The following is a 21543-nucleotide window of genomic DNA, read 5'->3' on the forward strand; positions in this document are numbered from 1 at the left end:
AGAATTGATGTGGCTGTGCTCACACTGTGCATTCATCTATCACTCCTCCTTGTCAGACACTCAGTTTTGGCAGTGAGAGAGTAATGCTTTGCAGCAAAAAATGTAAAGGGAGCAGCACATACAAAACAGGTACATATACACTCTGTAATCTTGACGACGTGGAATTCTTGCTTTTAGGAGGATAAGTAGTGTGCCATGGGTCTTCCAGCTACAATTTGGAAAATGTTTAAACAGTTCACTGGGAATATAATATTACTTATAGTGGAACTTTAAACAGACACTTAAATTGATTAAGTAAATCTTTATTTACTTGTACCCCTTCTTTATCTGTGTTTAACAGTCGCAGGGCTTGTCTTAGACGAGAATCTGACATGTGTACAGAGGCCGTCTGACATCATTTATGGATCCATCCTGGTGGATCCATGAATGACAAAAGACAAATGAGGGCAATGGAAGTGAAGAGAGGAGAGCGCAGCGGGGTGCCGCTCTTTCTCCCATCTCCAGGGAGCATAATGGAGCTGTCTGTACAGCGCTCATTCATTCTTCTTTCAATCATTTGTCTTGGAAATGATCATGAAAGATCCTTCCCAATGACAAAAATGTAAAAAGGAGAGGGAGAGAAAGAAAAGGGAGAGTTAGGCTGCATACACATGAACACATCACCACGACAGACCATTTGATAATTGTTAACAAAAAAAGTGCACAATGACTGGTCAACGATGCCGGCGAACAAGGAGTCTCGCTGGAAACGAACGAACGTCCCGGCGGATTTGATTGGGCGACGATCGTTCGTAATCTATTGTGTGTACAGTTGTTTAGTGATCGTGGATTGTTCTGTGATACATCTTCTCTTGTACATGTCATTTCCTGCATCGTTTCAAAAGTGTGTACATTATTGGTGGATTATTTTGAATGATCGTATCGTTACAGTATGTACAGAATTGTGCACAATACGATTGTTCAAAATAATCGTGAATAATCGCTGATCGTTCGTTTTCAAACAATAATTATTGCACGTGTGTACCTAGCCTTACTCCCAGATTATAGAGATGGAGCACTTTACCTTCTAGAACAGTGCAATTGGAAGGTCTATGCGCACCTTCTTGTGTCTATGTCGCCCTAGGCCATGGCTAGAAACCATGTGGAGAAATAATTGCTGAACATCTTTCAATACCTTCTGTATCTTTTATAAGAGGTCAGACCTGGAAGCATCACAGTCTCCAACTCCAGCATCCTATGTTCCCAGATTCTTCACTATGTACACAGACCATATGGAATTTATTCAGAGAGTCAAAAACATCATAATAAATTATGTTGAGCATATTGTAAGCTGCATATTTTATGCTCTTTATGCTAATTTAGCTTCAAACTACTTGCAAAAGGAAGTCACAGTTATGGATCTTTTTAGCAGAGCTTCTATTTGGCTTTTAAGATATGACTTTATGTTTGAATTTCCTAGACATAATATGCCAACCATGGTCTTTATAGGCGCAATCAACTGTGTTAGAAGAAAGCCTTTGACTCATATAGGTGCAATGCTTTTTACTGTGCTTTATTGTTAATGCAACTAGTTTTATAACAGTTGTGTTATTAGTTATCAGTAAAAACAATAATGGATTTACCAACCAGCATGTCAAGTCTTAAAAAGTAACTCCAGGCAAAACACCCCTTTTCCAGGTTAATATATGAAGTAAATGGTAACACCTCTCTAAAAATGTTAATGTTGTCAATGTGCCTATATGGAGTACTTCTCACTATGGATGAACAAAACATTTTCCCAAAATATGTATTTTGCAATTTGTAATTTGCATTGTAACCAAAAATGGAGAAACACATTTTTTTTGTAAAGGGTATCAGTCATGCTACTCCCAGCATCCATTGCAGTGCCCTCAGCCATTTTAAACGCACCCAGTGACTCTGCTCCAGTTACCCTCTGTTCTCCAGTGCCCTTTTGTGCTTCAGGTACCTTGTGCTCCAATGATATTGTGCTCCAGTGACCCTGTGTTTTGGCCACCCTTTTAACAAATCTTTTGCAGAACCGCATACTTGCTCAAAATTTCCTATTTATGCTAATGTTCACTATTCAGTTAATGCCTCTTGGACAATGTCAGACAGAAAAGTAAACTGTGGCTTGTAAACTGTGCTTTTCAATATTCCCTTGGGTAAACTGTCTTTTCCTTACAAAGCTGTATGCCATTCTGTGTCTTTATATGAATAAGAATTTACTCAGAAACATTCTTTAAATATGAATATACACATATTTTCCCTTATCAGCAAATTTTCTCAACTTTGTAAAAATTCTACTGTAGAAATTTAGTTATTATGTTCCAACTGCAAGGCTGCCAAATATTGTGAAACTACCTAAAAATGTTTAACTAACTAGTAAAGGTCATTTATTGCTAACTGATGAGGAATTGGATGGATTACAAGGAACATAAAGGTAAGTATAAAATGTTTGTAAAGTAGAACTGAACCAATTGTGTTGTTCCTCTGATACAGACATGAGTACTCTGGCATTTTGTGGCAAGATTTTTAGATTTGTTCTTTTTTTGGAGACAATTAGACTTAATGAGGGTGAAAGCTGTTAGTTGTACCTCAAGATGGAAGTCATTGGCTTAGTATGCGAAGTGTGGTACAAAAGCTGTTCGACAGAGGTCATGAAATTGTTGTGGTTGTTCCTGAAATCAGCTTACAGTTCAAGAATTTAGACCAATTCACAGTAAGAACATTTTCTGTTCCCTACCCCGAAGAATATATTGAATCACTGATAAAGGACTATACCAAAGAAGTATTTGAAGAGAGAACAACTGTACAGAATGCAGTGCTTATGTATGACAGATTAATGAATATGACCAAGTTTTATATAGCAGGTCTTATGGATCTGGAAACACGCAAGTTTGATGCTATGCTGATTGATCCGGTCTTCCCATGTGGGGTAATATTAGCCAAACATTTATCTATTCCAAGTGTGTTCTTCCTCAGAGGGGTTTTATTTAGGATGGTTCAGGAAGCAACCCAAGTTCCTAGTGCACTTTCCTATGTGCCATGACTCTTAACTTCATACACTGACCATATGACCTTCAATAAAAGAGTGAAAAACTTTCTGTTAAGATTTGTTGAGCTGATCATGTGCCGTGTTTTCTATGCTCCCTTTGCCAAACTGGCATCAGAATTTCTTCATAGGGAAGTTACAGCTGTGGACCTTTACAGCTCGGCTTTGATCTGGCTCTTTAACCATGACTATGTCTTTGAATTTCCAAGACCTAATATGCCAAACATGATATTTATTGGAGGAATTAACTGTGCAAGAAAGACACCTCTCCACCAGTTAGATATAATGGGTATTTGATTGCCACTTGTATGTTTTATACTGTATCTACAACCAAACCTTTTATTTAGCTTTTTGTTATTCCAGGATTCATTAGGGAAAATTATGTTCTTTTAAATTCTATTCTATTAAATTATTAATTCTATCTTTATTGAAGTTTTAAAAGGAAAAGCATACCCATTATCCCAAACAGGGTCTTTATAGGAGCCATCAATTATTATTTGACTAAAGTTATCAGTAAAAAAACAGGAATGACCCTGTGCTTTAGTGATTCTTTGCACTCCAATGACTCTTGTACTTCAGTAACCCTTTATGCTCATACCTGTGTACTGCAATGACCCTTTGCACTCCAATGCCCCTCTGTGCTCAAGTGATTTTCGTACTTTAGTGATAGTATGTTCCTTTGACCCTGTGTTTTGGCCATCTTTTTAACAAAATGTTTTCAAAATCATGTATTTTCTTGATCATTCCTAGTTATGCCAATGCCTACTCTTCATTATTAGGTAAATGTCAGACAGAAAAGGAAACCATGACAATCAGAACTGACCTCCTTATTATTAATATGATTCATTTTCTATTATCAGCAAATTTTCTCAACTTTATAGCAATGCATTAGGAGAAATTTAGTTAAGTCACCAACTAAAAGACTGTTATATATTATGAAACTAATTGAAAAAGTTTAACTAAATAACAAAGGTCATTGAATGTTAACTGATAAGGAAGGAGTGCATTACAGTGTGCTTATAGATATACAGTAGAACTGAATCACGTCGGTGGTTTCTCCGATGCAGACATGAGTACTCTGGCATTCTGTGGCAAGATTCTTAGATTTCTTCTGTTTTGGGGAATATTTAGACTGAATGAAGGTGGGAAGCTGTTAGTTGTACCTCAAGATGGAAGTCATTGGCTTAGTATGCGAACTGTGGTGGAAAAGCTGTCCCACAGAGGTCATGAAATTGTTGTGGTTGTTCCTGATATCAGCTTACAGTTTAAGAATTTTGACAAATTTACAGTGAAAACCTTTTCTGTTCCCTACCCTGAAGATTTTATTGAATCAATGATAAAAGACTCAAGCAAAGAAGTATTTGAAGAAAGGACAGGTGTACAAAACGCAGTGCTAATGTATGACAAAATGATGAATATGACAAAGTTTTATATAGCAGGATGTAAAAACCTTCTTTATAATGAAACTCTTATCAAGGATCTGGAAACAGGCAAGTTTGATGCTATGCTGATTGATCCGGTCTTCCCATGTGGAGTGATATTAGCTGAACATTTATCTATTCCAAGTGTGTTTTTCCTCAGAGTTGTTTTATTTGAGACAGAGCGAGAAGCAACCCAGGTTCCCAGCCCACCATCCTATGTGCCGAGTATGTTAACTTCATACACTGACCATATGACCTTCAATGAAAGAGTGAAAAACTTTCTATTCCGATTTGTTGAGCCGATTATGTTCCGTGCTTTCTATACTCCATTTGCCCAATTGGCATCAGAATTTCTGCAGAGGGAAGTTACAGCTGTGGACCTTTACAGCTGGGCATCAGTCCCCCTCTTTAGGCATGACTATGTCTTTGAACTTCCAAGACCTATTATGCCAAACATGGTATTTATAGGAGGAATCAACTGTGCCAATAGAAAGCCTCTAAAACAGGTAGATATTATGGGTATTGTATTGCTATTTGTATGTTCTATAGTGTATCTATAAGCATTTTTTGTTTTTGATGGAATGGGAAATTATAAAACCTCTGTTATCCTGGACTCCATAAAATACAATTTTGTTCTAAGGGACATTGTTTTACCAGAGAGGAAGACAACAATGAAAAGCAGATTTTGTAGCACCACCTTTTCTCTCAAAGTCTAATGCCTTTTTGTGTCTGTTCAAGAGTGTTTTCTATTACCAGCAAATGTTCTCAACTATGTATCAGTGCACCTTGAGAAATGTTGTAGTTGGAAAGTTAAAAACTAAACAGATAATGTGAAACTACCTAAAAAAGATTAACTAAATAGCAAAGGTCATTGTATGTTAACTGATAAGGAATTGGAGTGTATTACAGAGTACTTAATGGTAGGCATAAAATTCATGTGAAGTAGAACTGAATCAATCTCATGGTTCTTCTGATACAGACATGAGTACTCTGGCATTTTGTGGCAAGATTCTTAGATTTCTTCTGTTTTTGGAGACAATTAGACTGAATGAAGGTGGGAAGCTGTTAGTTGTACCTCAAGATGGAAGTCATTGGCTTAGTATGCGAAGTGTGGTGGAAAAGCTGTCCCACAGAGGTCATGAAATTGTTGTGGTTGTGCCTGAAGTCAGCCTACAGTTCAAGAATTTAGACCAATTTACAGTGAGAACTTTTTCTGTTCCCTACCCTGAAGATTATATTGAATCATTGATAAAAGACTCTACCAACATAGTGTTTGAAGAGAAGTCTGTCTTACAGAGTACATTGCTTATGTATGATAGAATGATGAGTATGACAAAAGTTTATGTAGCAGGATGTGAAAATCTTCTTTATAATGAAAGTCATATCAAGGATCTGGAAACACGCAACTTTGATGCTATTCTGATTGATCCGGTCTTCCCATGCGGAGTAATATTAGCCGAACATTTATCTATTCCAACTGTGTTCTTCCTCAGAGGGGTTTTATTTGGGGCAGACCGGGAAGCAACCCAGGTTCCCAGCCCATCTTCCTATGTGCCAAGATTCCTAACTTCATACACTGACCATATGAACTTCAATGAAAGAGTGAAGAACTTTCTTTTATCAGTTGTTGATCTGATCATGTGCCGTGTTTTCTATGCTCCTTTTACTCAACTGGCATCAGAATTTCTGCACAGGGATGTAACAGTTGTGGATCTTTACAGTCGGGCTTCCATCTGGCTCTTTAGGCATGACTATGTCTTTGAATTCCCAAGACCTTTTATGCCAAACATGGTATTTATTGGAGGGATCCACTGTGCCAATAGGAAGCAGCTAAACCAGGTAGATATTTTGGGTTTTGCATTTCTATTTACATGTCTCATATTGGGTTTTTTTTTTTTTTTGATAGAATGAGATAATGTTAAAAATACTGTTATCCTGGGCTCCATTTGAGACATTTCTGTTCCAAGGAACATTGTTTTACCAGACAAGAAACATATATAGCTGAATTCTGCAACATTGAAAAATCAAGTAGCATCAGCTGATCAGATGTTCTAATCCAGTGTAGTCACATTAGCAATTAGGTCGTATTCACACTGTTCATGTGTGACTTCATTTTGTGCTAGGGGCTCAAGACAGTGCTCTCCAGTCAGCAACTGAGTTTTTGTAGTGGGGGATGATGCTATGCTGCAAAAAAATTACAATGGAGTATATTATGGTGATCCTGATATTAACTGAATTCCCATTTTCAGCAGTATACTTAGTATGACATGGGTACATAAAACTACATATTGGAAAATGTGTTAACAGTTTACTGAAGATATCATATTATTTATTGTGGAACATCAAACTTAATTTCATTTATACCTAATTCTGTGTTTTAAGTTAAGGCATCTTTAGGATCTTCCTAATGCAATATATGTGCATCCCCCTATATTTTTACCAACCCCTATGTGGTACAGTTGTGTGGCTGAGAGGCCACCCACCAAACATCAGTACTGATATGCTTGAGAAAGGAAATAGTTATCGGTTGCTTTACACTTGAAAGTAAAAAAATGTTGGATAGTGAATGGACGTATGGAAGTATAAGCAGGGATGAAATCAAATGACTTTATAGTGTCTTTGCACTAGTTTTCTTATTAACTATTAGGATTTGTAGATAAACAAGAAGAGGCACGGTAGATTAGCCAATAAAATGACTCTACTTAAATACAAGGAAAACCTTACTCTTTTTTTAAAGCATACCTAAAACTTACAGACAATAAACCGTGAGCAGGTTTTTTTTTTTGCGTAGGGGCAGGCTGTGGTCAAAGATTAGCTGAACTGAATCTTTTCTTCCTTGAGAAGAGGTGTTTAGGGGGAATATGAGCACCCTACATAAATATATAAATGATCCATATAGAAAACTCACTTCACAATGATTCACTTTATTATTTTTGAACAGTATTTATATAGTGACAACATATTATGTGAAGCTGTACATCAGGGGTATCAAACTCTGGCCCCCAACGTCCTTTTTTGGCCCCCAAAAGAATTCTTAATATGAATTGCAGCTGGCCCGCTGCTACTGCAATCTGTAGTAAAGGCGGGCAAGCTGTAATTCATATTAAGCTGCTGTTCTATAGACACGAGTGATGCCGCTAATACAATTCATGGCATCACTCGCGTCTATAGACCAGCAACCTCTCTGCCTATGCGTGGCCTCGCAAATCTTATAGACGAAAGTAATGCGGGGAATTGTAGTAGCAGCATGACTCGTGTCTATTGAACAACAGCCTATGCGTGGACAGTAAGGTCTGTGAAAATGGGAAATAGGCTCCCCCATGAAGTAGTTTTAGTATGTTCAATATATTGTTTTAAGAAAAAGCTGGATGCTTTTCTGAAAGCACAGAATATAACTGGGCAATAAAGTTTAAAAGAGATGACAAAAATTACTGTTGATTCAGGGAACATCTGATTGCCTTCCCCTGTTGGAGAAAAATCAACCATGTTTTTAAAGGTTTTTGTGCCTTCCTCTGGATCCACCAGTAGTTTTCTATTCAGAATACGCAGGTTTTCTAGTGTGTTTGTTAGTGATTTATTGATTGACCTCAATAGACATTTTTATTCTGACTAACTATGTAACTGTGTATCTTCTGCTGCTACCTTGCTTACTTATGTCGCCTTTTATCCTTCATGATAAAAACTGCTAAGTCAGAGAAGTCAGTGATGTACTGATAATACCAGTTCATTAGGGAATGTGACCTGTGAGCTAACTTGATCAGCAAAGTTTATCTTAGCTGTTAGAAGGATTTATAATAAACCTGTGAACTGTACAAACTACAAATGTCATTTGAGTTTCTGATCTAACACCCACGTAGCTGAGTACTATCCGTGATACTTTTTTATTTGCACTAACAGTTACTTTTTTTCAGGACAAACTTTCAATAGATCTAACCATGGGGTCCAAGCAGTACTGATACATATGAGCCTATATTAAGAAAATTAATTCAGGCAATATTCTCTGGGGTAAAACACACACACAATAATATTTGATTCTTAAACATTTTCTTAGTCTTTGTGTTTCATTATTTATATATATATATATATATATATATATATAAAGAGCCAACATATTTAGTAGCACTGTACAAAAAAAAAAGGACTGGAGATGACAAACCTGCAGCACGTAAAAATGATGACACTTGGAGAACAGTGGACCCTACCTGATCATACTTACAATCTAGGAGTACAACCTAAAGGTACTGCTTGGACTGAGAAAAAAAAGACCCCCTCCAAAGCTTGTTCTCAAAAATTTAGTGTTAGAGCAAAAAAAAAAAAAAAAGATATGTATTATGATCAGTTCTCAACTTGTTGCAAGTGCTATATGAATACAATCACCGTAAGTATGATCCTACACTATAAAGTGTTGTTTTTTTCTAAAATGAATGATTAGTTAGTTGCAGGCAGTTAGTTATATACAAAATTGTCCTAAAAGCTTGATCCTAAATTATTCCTTCTCACAAATTTTTGATTGTAAAATTTTGTTCTTTAAACTGGCAGTAGATTCAAATGCATACAAAATCTATACTTTATTTAATGCTAGATTAAACATTTGAAAACTAATAGACATAAGTGCATATTTACAGAGAATTCTGGTTTTGAAATATAAATAATTACCTTTATAAAAGATAAAATAAACGATGCAATAATGATTGCAGAGAAGCATTTGTTTTTTTTTTTCCTTTTATATCTGCCTAGAGTTTAACTTTAGGGTGACTATGGTTCGCCATCAAAATGATATTGATGTGGGTGTGTAAAGGCAAACTTTCAAGTATGTTTACATTTTTCTGTTAACATCACACCAATTTTGGTACAATAAACTTGGAACTTTGGTAATGTTGTCACAGCACTGATATAGGTTATTAACTTATTCTACAATGATAAACATATAAAAATTAAAATAGTTACTTACTAAGCAAGTGTATATGTTTATACATATAATTCAGTGGAGTGAATTATGTTCCGCTACATGTCATAATGAAGCTGCTACATTACTTACATGTCACCTTTTATTTTATATGATAAGAAACTGCCAAGCCAACTGGAAGTCAGGGATGCACTGATAGCAGTTTATTGGGAAACTTTTGTGACCTGTGAGTTCATTTAAACAGCAAAGTTTATCTTTGTTAGAAGGCAATATATGAAACGTGTAAACTGTACAAACTTCAAATGTTATTTGAGTTTCTGACCTTACACCTACACAGCTAGTACTGACAGTACAGAGTACTGTTTTATTTGCACTACCAGTAATGTTTTTCAGGAGAAACTTTCAAAGCTCCAAGTAGTACTGATACGTATAGGTTTATATTGAGGAACATTTTGCAAAGACAACAAACAGTTTTTTCATAGCCTTTGTGTATCATTATTTAATATTTATTTAGAGCCAACATATTATGCAGCACTGTACAATAAATATGGTCTGCAGATGACAAACCTACATAGCATGTAAAAACTATAACACATGGAGAGCAGTGGGCCCTACCTGATCATAAGTACAATCTAAGAGTACAAACTAAAACTACAGTCTGGACTTATAAACCTGTTTATTTTTAAAATTAATGATTTATGTATAAAGGAATCATTGTGTCTTTTGCACTGCTATGTGTTTTCAGAAGAACATTTCTCCCTAAATTTGCATGCAGATATGCATAAAAATGCATTATTGCAGACAACATGCGTTTATAACATCCTGCAGTATGAATTGGCCTATACTTTACAGATCTGGCAAAAGCCCAGTGCCTTGCTATGCGTGCCATGAGGGGACAGCAGTGATATAAAGCTCCGAGCTGCAGAGACACAGTTATGTTCAAACTAGTGATAAAGCTGCGGTGTGGTTACTGCTATCTCACTACAGTGAACCACTACCTTAGGGAAGGTGCTGCATTTAGCATTTTCCTGCAACAGCCCAATGGAGAATAAATAGGGGCAGCAGTAAGCAATCTAGCACCACTCACTTCTGCCTCCTGTTAAATCTGCACATTCTGCTTTTATAGGAACCAGCACTGCAGTGCAAGCAGCAGAGAGGCTGGCAAGAACACATGGAAATGTGTGGGATTGCTTGCTCCCTTGTAGGTCTAAACCTGTTCATAATTAAAAACAAAACCAATGGCATCGGTTTAATATTTGTTTCACTTCTGAGATCATTCAGAATTGATTTACTGGTGCATTTGACCTGCAGTTGACTTTCTTTTGGTTCAAGTAGGTTTTTGCATACCAATAGACTTAGTATTGGAATGCAAAGCACATTTGAAGTGAACAAAATGTTTTTTTTTTGTGTGCATTTGTAATATTTAGAAAACACTTCACATTTAATATGCTTCAACTATCTAGGACCAGATAAAGCACCTTTAAAAAAAATGTTGTGGTACACTGGTTCATATATATATATATATATATATATATATATATATATATATATATTTGTATATGGCATCCAACTCTACAAACATACAGAAGATTTTCAACTTCTTGTTGCCATGCATTGTTGTATGTCTGTGCACTGGTAGGTCTTATGTAGGGTGCCATTAAAAACTAATGCAAGTGCACATTGCCACATGTAAACACATGCTTTATCATATCACATTTGTTGGAACAGGCCCTTACAGTTTTTTTTTCTCAAAGTCCAGATCAAAAGAACTGTCAGCCTTTTATATTTATCCAAGGAACAGTTTCACCAATGTACAAAGTCAATTTAAAAAATAAACAGTAGCCCAGGTGGACGACTATCCAACTTACTTCGTAGTTCCTGGTTAACTAATGAAAAACATATCACAAAACAGTCTTTGCTCAGAACCATGGTGGTAACTTACAGTCAGAGATTTTCCTGGAGCTCTGCACCCATCTTCCCTTTGAAAACTCCCATCAGTATGCAGGTGATTGTTTAAGTAGGATACCTGGACTTTCAGCTCAGATGAAGATCCAGACCGGCTGGCCAAGGAACCCTCCCATCTCTTTCCTGGGTGGCTGCATGTTCCTTTCATCTTTCCATCTGCCAGAATGTTTACTGCCTTTCCTGGAGCATACATACATACATAAAGTACCTCAACCTAGTCAAACAGCTTTATTTGAATAAAGAGGAACTAAACCCTTCCATACTGTACAGGTAAAGATGGTGCCATCTTAGCCTCCATTTAGATCTTCAGTGGCTATGTTGCTGTACATATGTTTAGCTTTAAAGTTCAGTCAAGAGTTAGAATATGCAACCTGGCAACTGTGACAGTTATCATCAGAGGCTTGCCTTAAATTGAACTGTTTTGGGAAACAGTTACACCAGTCAGTTTAGTTCTACTTCAAAGTATAACTTCAGAGCTGGGATGTAAATGCACATGCTTGCATTGAAATCAGTGATAGGACATGTTGATTCATGGCTGTGCACATCTATGCACATTAGGAGCAAAATGATTTTTCAGGGTAGATTTGAATTAACAGAACTAGGTATAAATAGGAGGTAACAGCTGTGATGGCTATTTTATTTGCCATATTGATCCTTATATTCCCCCAAGTGACTGTTATTTTAGTTCTTGTTGAAACAATTTACAGGCAAAAAAGGATCATTATAGCTCTTGACAGCTCATTTGTGTTTCATATTTTTCAGCAAAAAAGAGAAAATCAGTCATTTTGCTGTGCTTGAAGTGCTTTACAAAGTCATGTCACAATCTAATGTCCCTACCATAGTCATATGTCAATAATACAGTCAAACGGCAGTTTGCGGGGAAGCCAATAAACCTAACTGCATGTTTTTTGGAATGTGGTAAGAAAACCAGAGTACCCAGAGTTAACCCATGCAAGCATGGGTAGGAACTTGCAAACTCCATGCAGATAGTGACCTGGCTGAGATTCTAACCTGGGATCTAGAGCTGCAAAGGCCAGAGTGCTATTGTTTGAGCCACCATGGTGCCAATGTACCTAACATGTATTCAATGCCATGGTTGGTGTCAGTCTAAAATATATGACTGTGCTTGATCCTTTAAATGTAACAGAGTGTTCAAGGAAATATCTTTCAGGGTCCATTGACAACTTTTCTCCAGTCTTATGCCACCTACACACCTCCAGCACTTTTTGGTTTAACCATTCTTATTTTGCATATTCATTTTGTTCTACATAATGGGGCATTAAAGGTGTGTGTCTATCTTCCAATCTTATAAATCTGGGAGGCCAAAGCCCAGTGGAGATTTTAATGAGGAACAATGTAACAGAGCAAAAGTGAAGATAATGTTTTAGTTGAAATCAAAGTGTGCCTATTGCTCATAGGGAGGGAGAGCTGGGTGTGAGGTGCTGAAGAGTTCTGGGAGGGGAATGGGAAAGGGACAGGGAGTGTTTTGCAGGAAAATATTTGTTATTGAGCAATGGTAGGAAGCTGCTGCTGTTTTCCTACAATAGTATGGCAGGAGAAGTTCTGCAGATTTTCTATGGTCCCTGCTGCTGTCTATTGCTTTTTTAGAGACTTGCCCACACTCAATGCTGATTTGCTGACAGTGTTGTTTTATGATTTAACCTGATCTCTATGAAGCCATTAAAGTTCAATACAGTTCAGCACAAAGTTCAGTCAAACAAGAAGCAGACAGCAAAGCACAGTAAGTACAGATAAGCATTGCATATCTAACAGGTCAGAGAGACTTCTAAACAGTGAGGCTATGTTGCAGATCTTTTGAAGCTCTATCAGAGATAAGTGGATAAAACTGCATTCTATGCAGCCTTGAAGGGGAAATAAATCTGCTGTCTGCTCTCATATGAGCAATTTTACCTTCCAAAGCCCCCTTTCCACATGGCTGCAAAAGCTTCAGTGGCCCCTGTTGCTCCATTACAGCCACTATTATTATCACCAGGTCTTCCCCAGTGTTCAAATTCTTCTTCATTGGCTGGGTGGGGATAACATAGCACCCATATGTATGTGCAGAACTATATCAAGCCTATACACTGAGAGGTGTGTGTGCCTAATGCACTGCAGCTTTAAGCTATACAGATTTTTATTTATGCAGGTCATGTTCTAGCAGCTAACATTATTTGGCCATATTTAGCCAGACTTGTTCTGAATGTTCAAGATGCTGCACAATGTATCTAATTTCATCCTCCGCTTGCTGCAGTTTACCTGCAATTTCCAAAATGCAGACCCTTTAGAGTTAATAGTTAAGCACATAAAACATGTTTTAGTGGGTATAAGTGGGTATATACTATTCCTCCTAAATTATGCACAAAAATGCATACTTTACAAATGCATTTGTAGCAAAGAAGTCTAAACATGACATTATTTGGCCATTTTTAGAGGACAGTAGTGTGCTGATGTATTATTTGTGAGTGTTCTCTTCCCACCACACTCCTGGATTCTGATCAACTGGCTTTTAATCCACCACTGAGCTATCCAAAATGAAGAGAAAAAAATTGTCTTTGAATGTATATTAATTGTAACGATTTGTACTTGGTACATCAACAACACTGTATAAACATTCAAACATTTTACAGAAATATCGATGCATTTTGTCAGTCATTTCCTGTGGGATAACATTGACACATACCATAAACATTATTTACAATATTTTATTGATGCATTTTATTACAGATGGACTTCACAGAAATCACAGGTTTTGTCTGAAGTTTGAACATCCCAGCAGATCTAATAAACTTTAGAACTGCTAAAATAAGTCTTTATTTCTGGATTATTGTACCAAAGAAGCTGTTGTGTTGATTTGTGAATATACAGTACTTCAATTATGGAGAATCACATGTTTCTCTCTTTGAGAATCTTTTTTATTCTGGTAGTGATTAACCAGGCTGAAAGTGGGAAAATACTAGTAATACCTCAAGAAGGTAGCCATTGGCTCAGCATGCATGGTTTGGTGGAGAACTTGTCCAACAGAGGACACCAGATTGTTGTGGTTGTTCCTGAACCTAATCTTTTTCTTAATAATTTGGGCTTCCCAGCGCAAAGTTATAATCTGCCTTTCAGCAAAGAATTTATGGAAGCCCAGGTAAAACAAGTAAGCAAAGAAGTGTTTGAATATAGAACAGTCCCTCAAACGATAAAGACCTTGTATGAGAGAGTTACTAACTCAACCAACTGGTTATTAACTTCCTGCAAGCTTTTTCTTCAGAATGAAACGCTTATCAAATATTTGGAAGAAGCCCATTTTGATGTTTTGCTGAGTGACCCGGCTGTTCCTTGTGGACAGATTGTAGCTGAGTACCTCTCTATTCCATCTGTGAACTTCATGCGTGGGACACCATTTGGAATGGATGAAGAAGCTTCTAAGTCACCTAGCCCACCATCTTACATACCTAGGTTGTTCACAGGTTACACTGACCATATGGACTTCAGCCAGAGGGTGAAGAATGTTGTAGTGCGATTACTTGAGTATGCACTATGTCATATGCTTTACTCCCCCTACGCTCAAGTCGCCTCGGAGTTCCTGAAAAGAGATGTGACATCTGTGGACCTTTTTAGTCGCGCTTCCATATGGCTCTTGAGATATGACTTTGTCTTTGAATACCCAAAGCCTGTAATGCCAAACATGGTTTTCATAGGTGGTATCAATTGTGTCAACAGGAAGCCATTAAACCAGGTAGACATTTTCTCTCTATATAACTAACCTGTTTACGAAAAGTTTGTGAAAGTACTAAATGGAAAACTACCAAATGTATGATCCAGTTTTAAATATTCTGCGTGTTCCTGAAAAAAAAACTTTGTAAATACCAGTCTATATCATACTACATGCTGGTATCTGCTAGGAACTATTTAATAGTCTTTAGGCTTGACCCTTAATGTTACCTGACTTCTTCCAATTGTTCCATCTGGACAGATGTTTGCAAAATATCAGGCACTCTTGCATATATAAGTAGTCCCTGAGTTAAGGACATACGGATGACTCCTAGATACGAACAGGGGCTTCCCTGCTCGCTGTGTGCTGGATGGAAGCTTGAAGTGGGGGGGGGGCGGTTTGTATGACTTGCAGAAGACTCCATAAAGTTTTCTTTTTTGTTTGCTTTTTTGTTATTAACTCACAATGAGGATTTTATACAGTACCTGACACCACACTGCCTAATAATATGTTGAAAAAAACATAAAATACTTAAGTTTCTGATTTTTTGAAAAGAGTGGCCATAGCAGTCCTGTAGGGTCAAATATCTGTTTGAAATATGCACTTTGCACTTTATATAAAAAAAAAGTTTATTTCAGCTGAGTAGACATTAAAACATAATGATTCTTACAGCATTTGTACAGATGGGGCCATAGTATAAAGTTATGTGACCTATGTGCTGGAAAAACATCTGGCAGTAGTGTAGTAATAATAGAACTAATAAATAACATTTTCTTTCATGGAGAGCCTACTTTAGTGTAGATTTACATTGTCCTTATACAACAAATGCTGATTCAGTACTTATTCGTGGTCTTAAATGTTTTGATGCTATAAATGCATATTAAATAATGATGAAATCACAGATGTTAAAATGCACATTATAAAAAAAAAACAAGTTCAGAAAAGAAAAGGTATTTGTTTGAGTTTTTATTCAAACACTTTTGTCTTAGGTTAGCAAAACATAACAAGGAAAATAGTAATATATAGCTAAGCTGACTATGTTGTACCATTACCTATTCAGAGAACATTATTATTATTAGCCAGTATTTATATAGTGCAGACTTAGTATGTTTTGCTTATATAGTTATATAGTCAACTATTTCACTAACTGTCATATGTCAATAACGTCTAAGGTATAAAGTCAATTTTTTGGAGGGGCATGTGGGAGGAAACCGGAGTACCTGGAGGAAACCCATGCAAACACAGGGTGAACATACAAATTCCTTGCAGATAATGTCCTGGCTGAGATTCAAGGGCCGGAGTACTAACCACTGAGCCATCGTGCTGCCTGTCTGGTCGCTTTTCCTCATTTAAATGCACTTGTCACCATTGTCATAAGAAACCCCAACAGCGTGTGTAATTGTTTAAAAAAACAAGGGGCTTGAAGGGGCTTTAACTTTTTGGGCCTTTTTTTTTTTAGTTTTTATCACAACATAGGCACAGATGTGAAAAAGTACAGATAAAACTAAGGCAGACCCCTGCACATCCATTAAAACACACATGTGAAATGTTTAGGTATAAATAGGTCCTAATAGTGTACACATTAAATGGCTATAACAGACCTGTGTAGTATCATGTACAATACTAACGGCCAAGAGAACCAGGAAGGTTTTGGGTTGAAAGAACTAAAATGAATTACAAAGTATTTTAGTAAAATGTATTACAAATATACCTATTGTCTATCTATTGGATTTTAATAGCTATTGTAATGGCATGTAAATACCCTCATGTTAATAAACATACAAGAAGAAACATTTTATTAATTTCCTATTCTAAAGACTCTCTGGAGCCATAGATAGAAATATTTTTTTTTGGAGCTTCATTATTATTATTATTATTATTATTAAACAGGATTTATATAGGAGCTTCATGCATCAGCTTGGTCTATTCACATACAGTTGACTTGAACAGATATGAATATCAAATGGTACTCAGTCCTATCTAAATCCAGCTTTTAAAACATCGTACAAATAGTTTTATAGGCTTGATTATATTTTCTTTCACATCTGTCCCTTTTAATTTGTATCTCTCTTCAGGAGTTTGAGAAGCTGGTAAATAGTTCTGGAGATCATGGCTTTGTGGTTTTCTCACTCGGATCCATGGTATCAGAAATCCCGATGCATAAGGCTATGGACATAGCAGAGGCTTTAAGATCCATTCCTCAAATGGTAAGTATTTCTTAGCCTGGTGCCTAAACTAGAGTAATATATACTAGATTTTGGATTAATGCTGTGTAGTGATAAACATTTAAGGCTCATTTAGTTGTCAACAACTCATTTAGTTTGTATTGATTCAGGCAGGCTATTAGTAGATTAAATAACATTAGATGATTGGACTGAAGTGTGTGTGGTAAGCTTTAGTGCCCATCTTTGTGTTATGCAAACACCACTTTTTCCATACAATTCAAGTTAGTGTACCAACTGTGAAAGGCAGTCCAACACACCTTGTTAGTGCCTCAACAGTGGCATAGGGCTTCCTGTTGCAACCATAGCACTTGCTATAGGACAAGGAACCAGGTTGGGGTCTTCAGGAGACCTAACCCTATTATCAAATATGTTGTTCCTCTCCCGTTTATTTCCAGTACTGTTGTAGTGTGACAGGAGAATTTCATACTATTTGAAGTACATTGGTACAATTTCACCTTCACCTGTATGGGTTGGTGTGGTGGGGGAGGAGGAATCGACATAAGTGCCAGATGGAATTTAAAATGCACTGCAAATGGTGGGTGCAAGCTTGACCAAGCATACACGGAGCAGACCAAAGCAGGTGGGGCAAAACAAACACAGGCCAGTATGTGACCTGTGACATGCAAATATACCCAGTATAGGTCTCTAACCTGTCCACTGATTCTTTTAAATATGTTAAGTAATATGCTTTTCTTTTCCTTGTGGAGAGGCTAAAGTCCAGGTCCAAAATTTTGCTATGGGGCCAATAAGTTTCCTACTTCTTGCATGCATGTTTCAATGAACAACAATGAGTAATTGAACCATCTATGCACTGTGGCACACAATTACATTCTGTAATAACATTTGTATATGAATACAGTGCAATAAGAGAATGGGCTATTAGAGTCTATTACTAGAGATGAAAAAGGATAAAGGTAAAATAGAATGTATATAAATAACATCTGAAAGTACAAATGTAATTTTCTGTATTTTGACTTGGCAGATTGCTTATTTGCTGTGTTTTCCTTTTAGGTTATTTGGAGGTATACAGGAACAGCACCTTCAAATCTGGGTGAAAACACGCACCTAGTAAAGTGGCTGCCACAGAATGATTTGCTGGGTATGTTTTTTAAATACTTTAAAATTATTACTATTAATATCATTATTTAAATATGTAACTCCATTGAAATTTGTTGTTTTGGCCACTTCCTTCCTGCATTCATTGCTAATATTCTTTACATTTTTCTTTTCAATATTACAGTGGTTCTTTATAATATTGTTGGTATTTATAATAACGTTCTGTATTGGTATTAAAGACTTAAAGATAAACTAGGTTTTAACCAAAAGTACAACTATCCATACCTGCCAGTGACTTTCAGAGAGTTTGGGAAAAACAAAAAACAGTTCTTCTTCCCGTAATAACACTGAAGCTTCAACTGCTTTGGCCCATCTGTTCTTGAATTCCTTGCCTTCCTATTGCCTCCACCAAAGTGATTGGCAGCCTTTTGGCTGGCAGGGAGGCACAGTACTGACTTCATAGCTAACATGCAATTTTCCCATATACCTAAAAGTTATTGTGAGGTTTGAACATTATACAAGCTGTAAACACTTAGATAACATACATGGGTCCTACGTTTTGACTGTAATGAAGTTTCACAATAAATAAAATGTGTTTTCTGTTTTTACCAGCTCATCCTAAGGCCCGTGCCTTCATTACTCATGCGGGTTCACATGGGATCTATGAAGGTATTTGTAATGCAGTCCCCATGGTCATGTTACCACTGTTTGGTGACCAAATGGACAACGCTAAAAGGATGGAGTCTCGAGGAGCTGGAATCACACTAAACGTCTTAGACATGACACCTGAAGATCTTAGCAATGCTCTCACAGCTGTGATAAACAATCCAAGGTATGAATATGACACATTGACATTTACTTCATTACTATCTTCACAGTCTGTAGTAATAGATTTGATTAAGCATTTCAGATTTCAAAGATCATTACAGTGGTATGATAATGTACCACCATCTGAACAATGGGCTTTAATGGGCAAAAGCAGTATAAGAGGCTTCTGAGATCATTAGAATTCATTACAGGTGTATTAGAAATGCAGTTGTCCTGCTTCAAACTACCTTTGCATCCCAATAAGCTGGCTTGGGTAATAAGCCCAAAGTTCTTTGGGTGCCAAATGACCAGCAGATTGACCAGAAAAAGTATAAAAGTTTTGAAGAATTATTAGGCATTGTTGCACTTTGTTTTAAGCATCTTGCTGCCATCACTCTTTATTGAATAAACCCCAAATGCGAGTGACAACTAGCAGCATTGCAGAAAAGCTGTGTTTGATGGTTGTGGTCCAAAGCTCCAGGCTAAAGATATAAAAAGCATCCACTTTTACCCAAAGTTAGGCAAACCCTTTCTGGTGGTGACACTTTTTATTGTGATGCCAAAATCCATACATTCTTTTAATAGTGCAATCTCTGTGTCATGAACACAGCGGTATCTTTTAGTTCATTGTTAGGGGTCCTAGTCTGTTAAAATGCATGCACTCAGTAGGTTTGAACTAAAGAATACTTTTTAATGTACTCAAAATTAACAGAAGCTGTTAAAAAAAATAGTACACTGACTCCCGAGGCTTTGCCATCAAATAGCTGCGCATGTCTAAGAACGTAGACAAATGTTTAAAATTCCTGAACTAGTCCTGGCTTATAAGACATTGCATAACCTTTTCAGGGGTTGTTCACATCAGCTGTAGCCAAAAACTTAACACCCAATAAGTGGAAGTAAACTGATTTTTGTTTGCTCTGTGTTCCACTTATCGATATTTAAAGTTGTATCTTCGGGTATTTTTTTTTCTATTTGGATTGAACAGAGAAGGGTTAGATCGTGTCTTTGCTGGGGACATTGGCCCTTCAATTTGTACTGGTGATCATTGTTACCCTGAAACAGAGTTAGAGGTTAGTTCAACATTTTACAGTCTCTAAAACAAGATAAGACATAAAAGGAAATCTTCCAATGAGGTCATGTTCGAGGGCAACTGTTTCAGAGGAGAATTTAGCTTGCTTTGGACAATTTCCTCCAACTTACTGTTGTTACATGTTACATGTCTGGGACAAGATGTGAGGGGAAATCTCCCTATTGGTACATAGACAGCAAAAAAAGATTGTTAGATTGTTTTACTTTCCTCTACCCTATAGAAAAAAATGTTTATGCAACTCATGTTTCTTGTTTCCTATTTATTTTAGCTACAAAGAAAACATTCAGCGGCTTTCTGCTCTGCATCTAGACAGACCCATTCACCCTCTGGATCTGGCTGTGCACTGGGTAGAGTTCGTCATGAGACACAAAGGGGCTCCCCACTTGCGCCCAGCTGCACACGACTTAAACTGGATTCAGTATCATTCAATAGATGTCTTTGCTTTCCTATTTGCAGTCTTGGTCACCTCACTTTTCATCAGTATTAAATGTTGTGCTTTCACTTATCGATGCTGCTGTGGAAGGAAGTCCTCCAGAGGGAAGTCCAAGCCCAAAAAAGAATAAAGTGACCTATTTCTTTTTTTTTTTTTTTAGAATAACAAAATGAGGGGCATTCATGTTCAGTTTCCTATTGCATGTTCTACACTTTGGGCTCTCTCTCTCTATTATATATATATATATATATATATATATATATATACACACATATATACACATATATAATGTATATAAATTATTTACCTTTCACTTCGCTCATAAAATTAGTTTCTTTCCTATTATGACAGCTGTGCACTAATAATAATTGGCCACTAGGTGGCAGAACTAGTCATAGTTTTAATAGGAGACCTGTAGAAAAATACACATTTGAATTCACCACCATCGAATTTCAGAGAAATTGACGGGGAAATAATTAATAAATTGAGCCTTTTAAGTTTTATGTTTATTACGTTGTTAATTTTAGAGGGGTTACGTCATAATGATTTAGTAATATATTCCAAATGAATGCCCTTTTCCAAGTCATTTATTACTACTTTAGCCTGATCCATGATATTAGAGAATAATTTTCATGATAATTACAGCAGCAAATCAGGATACAATGCTCATTTTGGTACAGCTTTAAAAAATATGGATTGTTTGCCTATTGTTTCTTTTAGTTATGTGTATACTTGAGTATTCATCAATATTTTTTTACCAATATGTTTTTCCTAAATGCAGTTTGAAAACAAATCGAAAAAATGAGGAAGATACACAGATTAAGACCATGTGATTTTATTTTTTGCCTTTTAACCAAATGTATTAAAAATTGGATGTGTTTATTTACA

The 21543-nt window shown here is 36.6% G+C and overlaps 2 protein-coding genes and 1 pseudogene across 5 annotated transcripts in view; all 3 read left to right on the forward strand.

The window, feature by feature from the left end:
* LOC140335672 (UDP-glucuronosyltransferase 1A1-like) overlaps positions 1-21543 on the forward strand; it is a 38020-nt gene extending 16477 nt beyond the window's left edge. For 2 of the 4 annotated variants that reach the window (XM_072418489.1, XM_072418490.1), the window contains exons 2-5: positions 17120-17251; positions 18281-18368; positions 18938-19157; positions 20491-21543. In XM_072418489.1, coding sequence (XP_072274590.1) covers positions 17120-17251; positions 18281-18368; positions 18938-19157; positions 20491-20785 — 735 coding nt within the window. In that variant the 3' untranslated portion in view covers positions 20786-21543. Of the gene's footprint in view, positions 1-5405; positions 6313-12986; positions 13086-14068; positions 15069-17119; positions 17252-18280; positions 18369-18937; positions 19158-20490 lie in introns of those variants that run through there. The other 2 variants (XM_072418488.1, XM_072418487.1) reach the window with 2 other exon arrangements.
* LOC140334650 (UDP-glucuronosyltransferase 1A1-like) lies at positions 2105-3506 on the forward strand. Its single transcript, XM_072416889.1, has 2 exons — positions 2105-2119; positions 2582-3506. Exons 1-2 carry the CDS (start codon positions 2105-2107, stop codon positions 3047-3049), a joined length of 483 nt encoding a protein of 160 aa, XP_072272990.1. The 3' UTR covers positions 3050-3506.
* Positions 3967-5054, forward strand: LOC140335675 (UDP-glucuronosyltransferase 1-2 pseudogene; annotated as a pseudogene).

Source organism: Pyxicephalus adspersus, chromosome 7, assembly GCF_032062135.1.
Source record: "Pyxicephalus adspersus chromosome 7, UCB_Pads_2.0, whole genome shotgun sequence".
In the NCBI taxonomy this organism is placed as follows: Eukaryota; Metazoa; Chordata; class Amphibia; order Anura; family Pyxicephalidae; genus Pyxicephalus; species Pyxicephalus adspersus.